The sequence below is a fragment of the Lactuca saligna genome, chromosome 9 (genome assembly GCF_052625555.1).
Source record: "Lactuca saligna cultivar CGN05327 chromosome 9, ASM5262555v1, whole genome shotgun sequence".
NCBI lineage: Eukaryota > Viridiplantae > Streptophyta > Magnoliopsida > Asterales > Asteraceae > Lactuca > Lactuca saligna.
This window is the reverse complement of record NC_136425.1, coordinates 37272158-37276895: the sequence shown is the minus strand read 5'-3', so window position 1 is coordinate 37276895 and position 4738 is coordinate 37272158. Positions and strand designations below refer to the sequence as shown.

The 4738-nt window shown below is 34.7% G+C and overlaps 2 protein-coding genes across 2 annotated transcripts; both read right to left on the bottom strand.

The window, feature by feature from the left end:
* Positions 1–364: 364 nt before the first annotated feature.
* On the bottom strand, positions 365–1207 carry LOC145016223 (uncharacterized). The gene has a single exon (XM_078974606.1). It carries the CDS (start codon positions 1205–1207, stop codon positions 365–367), a length of 843 nt encoding a protein of 280 aa, XP_078830732.1.
* A 202-nt stretch (positions 1208–1409) lies between these two features.
* LOC145016222 (uncharacterized) lies at positions 1410–1892 on the bottom strand. Its single transcript, XM_078974605.1, has one exon. The coding sequence runs from the start codon at positions 1890–1892 to the stop codon at positions 1410–1412; it is 483 nt and encodes a 160-aa protein (XP_078830731.1).
* Between the last annotated feature and the right edge of the window lie 2846 nt (positions 1893–4738).

Sequence of the window (4738 nt, the reverse complement as noted above, 5' to 3'; positions counted from 1 at the left end):
TAATGTGATGATTAGTTTCCTTTACACGTGATTTATTCATTGCGGCCATTTGGTAGACTATTTTGTGTCGAATAATTCATTTCAACATATAGTTTCTTGCTAGGTGCATAGTCATACAATACGACAAAAGTTGAGTCTACATCTCAAATAATTCATCTGATAGTTCATACTTGATTTTACAATATATAAATGACAACAATCTGCAACCATATAGTTTTGTACATTTATAACATGTCCAATATGTAAGCTACACCAATTTGCAATCATGTTGTTTCATCTGCTAGCCCTGCATTAAACATCAAATAAGCATCTAAGATACATATTTGAATAAATTGTAAAATAATAAGTTGTTGATTGTACCTTGTTAATCACATAACACTTCTTTGTACACAACGTTTGATGTGTAGATTCCATCATTATCAAACGTTTTTTCCGGCTTTACTAATACCTTGGTATTGACACGTGATATTCCTCTGGACAACGCCACATAAAGCTGGCCATGTGAGAATACCGATTCTGGTAGATAAACACCTACATTTGGAATTGTTTGTCCTTGAGCTTTATTGATTGTCATAGAGAAACTAAGCTGAATTGGAAACTGTTTTCTCTTAAGTTTGAATGGGAACATCTCATCGTCAGACGGACATAGAGGAATTCTTGGTAAAAACACTCTTTTTCCAGCATGTTGGCCAACAGCTATCTCTGCATCAATGACATTTTGTTGGAAAGCTCGACATATCAATCTGGTGCCATTACATAACCCATTTGAAGGATCAATATTTCGCAAAAGTATTACAGGGCACCCAGTTTTTAACCGAAGATAATGAGGGGGTACACCACTAACATTTAGCGAGTTCAAATACTCCATCGGATATAAGTTATTTTTGTCATCTTCCGCTTCATCAAAACTATAGTAAACTTTTTGCTCGCCAGAAAATCGTTCGATCAACTTATTATTAATCTCATCAACACTTTCATTTTTAGTTGACAATATCGCCCTCGAAATGATAAATTTTGAATCGGTGCCGTTGGATTCCAAAGAAGGAAATATTGCATCAATCAGAGCGTCCACTGATTTAGTTTTATTAGTGTACCGAATGGACATGTTATCAGGTATACGAATATAGGACTCGTCCAATGTTTCTTCCTTTCCATCACCGACTCGTAATAAAAAATCAGAAAACCATGGGTCATTTACCGCTCTCATGTTGATACTTAATCGAAGCCTTTTAACTGAAGCCTATAGAGGTGACATTCGTAAGCTAGAGTCGACAATTTGTGCTCGAGTGCCACGTCTCACCACCGGCAACACTTGTCTAAAGTCACCTCCCATAACCATTATCTTTCCACCGAAAAGGGAGCTTCTCATCTGTGATGTCTTGCATTGTGCGATCAACTGCTTCTACTGCCTACCTCTTAGCCATTGCTGCTTCATCCCATATGATTACCTTTGCCTCACGAAGTATCTGAGCCTTCCCACTTTGTTTAGTGATCTTGTACATTGAGTTATTATCAAGATTGAGCGGAATTCCAAATCGTGAATGAGCTGTTCTCCCTCCTGGCATGTTGTTAGCCGCAACACCTGACGTGGCAGTTGCAAGTGCAATAAGACCACGGGCACGAATATTAGCCAACAAAGCTTTGTACAAAAATGTCTTTCCAGTTCCACCGGGACCATCTATGAAGAAGACACCCGGAATATTTTGATTCACATGCCTCATTATCTCATCATATGCAAACTTCTGGTCTGGATTGAGAGAGTCTCGCGCATGTAAGTCTTCATATTCCACATTTATAGAGTATTCTTCTTGCACCTCACGATAGCCTCTTGATTGTAAATCGATGTGTGCACTGACATTTGGAAGGTCGTAATCACTAAGCTTTTTACTCATAGATTCTAAGAAGAATCTAATATCGATGAGGACCATATTTTGCACTCGCTCGGTGCATCCATATTGTTTCCCATAATCTTCAGAAAGAGAATCATAGTGGTCGTCCCATAACTTGCGAACATTTCTGGTTCACAAAAAATCAGCATCGTCGCAAATAAGCTTCTAAGTGCACTGCGAAATTGAAATAAGGAAGCCTCTTCAAGACACTGTGATAAATTATCATCCGTCTCTATTAAACCTCTTTCAAGAGCTGCTTTTCGAAATGTAGGGTGTAATACACCATTGGCTGTGTATAAATCTTCAAAGCAGGTAGGCCCGGTGATATGACATAAAAGCAGGCGTAGGTAGTATCTCTCTCCTTCAGCTGGATTAGCATAAACAAGTCGACAAAGGATGCCATCCAGACTCACCATTGGGAAAGAATAAAGGATACGACAAAGGATCATAACAACCAAAGTGAGGTTGAATTTCAGTACTATAGTTAGACCTCGCGTAGACAATAATACTTCTTTTATATGCAGTGATGTTGTCATTTCCTTCAACCCAAATACCAACAACCTATGCAAAGGTGTAGTTCAATATGGTGATTAATATGATATGTATAATAATAAATATGAGACATTTAGTTTTAAAATGAATAAAGTTAAATGTTACTATTCACACCTCAGATGTGGTAGGCTTATTGTACACCCTTTGGTCAAGCTCCACCGATGCATTCAAAGTCACTCTATAATTATCAAGCGGTCTTAGATCAGAAAGCTGTTTAAATGTTCTAATGTACGGATTCGAAGCTAGAATACATGTTAGTTTTTGGATGATTCTTCTATCAACATTCTTCCAGGAGGATCTCTGTGATATTTCAGCTTCACCGTCATAAAAATACAACTGGAAATACCTCGATTTACCATCCCTTGAAATAAACTAGATCGATATTATGATAGAGTGTTCCGTGCGCACAAAAAGTGTAAACTCCAGAATTCATATTGGCCAATTCTTTATCCACATTTACACCTAGTGATGCGAAAGAAAACTTTGAGTTATACGGCCTTATATTGTACCTGAAGCTTTCTTCTAGCTGCTCTTGCTTTGTGAAGAGTTGGTGCAACTCTGTGGGAATAGGGGAGTGTGCCAGTTTTGTCTTCCTACTCATGCAACAAAAGGTAGGAAATTCATATTGTAGTCGCTTTGCTCCACAATAAACACAAGGGTTTTGAGCCTTTAATATACGATGTTCCATACGGATATTTTCGTAAACAAAATCATACGGATCCTCCTGAAAGGCGTATACTCTTCTTTTTGTCATCATAGTTCGTTCCTTTCTTCGTTGATAATATTCTTTATTATAAGTACTCGTTCTCTAAGCAGCACTTATAACACTCACAGAGGAATCTTCGTTAATATTTGTTTCGCTTGTCTCCATTGTAGTGCAACTTGTGAGTGTTGTAGGTTGACTACATCCTTCACCGTTAGCTATCCTTCTCTTTTTGTTTTTCTCCTTTTTTCGTTCATAATAGTTTCTATTGTATCTTTTTCGATTTTCTACAAACATATTATTTGGATAAATAGTTATATATTATAAATGAAAACATATACTCATATAAACGACATACATTTTTCTATATCTATCGGGTTTTGGGAATCATCACAGTTTTCGTTTCCCTTATCTACAGTCCCCATTGAACACTATAATGGAAATGTTAAGAATAAGCACATATTATATCATCAAGAATGTAACATTTTGTAATGTAGACCATGTGATTTAGTAGTCATGTATGTGTGTGTTTCAAAAAGCAACACAACCCTTAATAAATAACCAAATATACTAACAACTTGTAATCCAAAAACACAATAGAAGAAAGTTATACATAATTAAAAGAAAATTTCCATAGATATCCAAAAATTAATATTTATCAATTCATAAGTCAACACAAGAAAAATAAACCATACATGAAAAAATTCACCATAATATGTCTAACATTAATGTAGATCAACAATAAAAGCAACGCACTCGTAAAAGTTGTCAAAACTTCAAAAAAAACACCACCAAATGTCTCACACGGAATTAAAAATTCTTCTAGGCATATTTATGATGTTAAATGCTTCCGGAATCCGCGGTTGGAACTCTACGTTGCTTAGTTTGGTTGATATCAAAATGTTCACTGAAAATAAGATAAAAACTATTAAAATGTATTGATTTAGGTATTTTAATATCACTACAAGTATTATAATTTTCTAGAAAAAACTTACTTGAACCCAAATGAACCAATTTCACCCGAGAAACAAATATTATATACTTTCTCTCTATCGCATAGACAGTCGTCACAATTTGATGGCGTGTTCGGTCGGTTATATGTAGTTTCATCTTTATTATACTCCATCTATTTATAATCAAATATTTCCAAAGTCACCTAATTTTGCTTTAGTGTAATAATAATAATAATAATAATAATAATAATAATAATAATAATAATAATAATAATAATAATAATAATAATAAAATAATAATAATAATAATAATAATAATAATAATAATAATAATAAACACTTACGGCCCATCTTGGAGATATAAAGTGAAAGAAGGTAACGTCAGTAAACCAGAGTAACGGAAATAGTTTCGCTTGCCTCTGATGATTTTTCCAACAATATCTAAAAATAACGATAATTAAAAGGACAACTTGTTATTATTTTAAAAACTTTAGAATGCTTAAAATATATACAATTTATTAAATTTACCGATCATCATTTTTCTCTCTGTCCGATCTTCTACTAAACTTTTTATTGAGGGAACCAATGGGAAAACCGGAAACCATGATATGATAGCATCGGCCAAACGATTAAACCGTGTG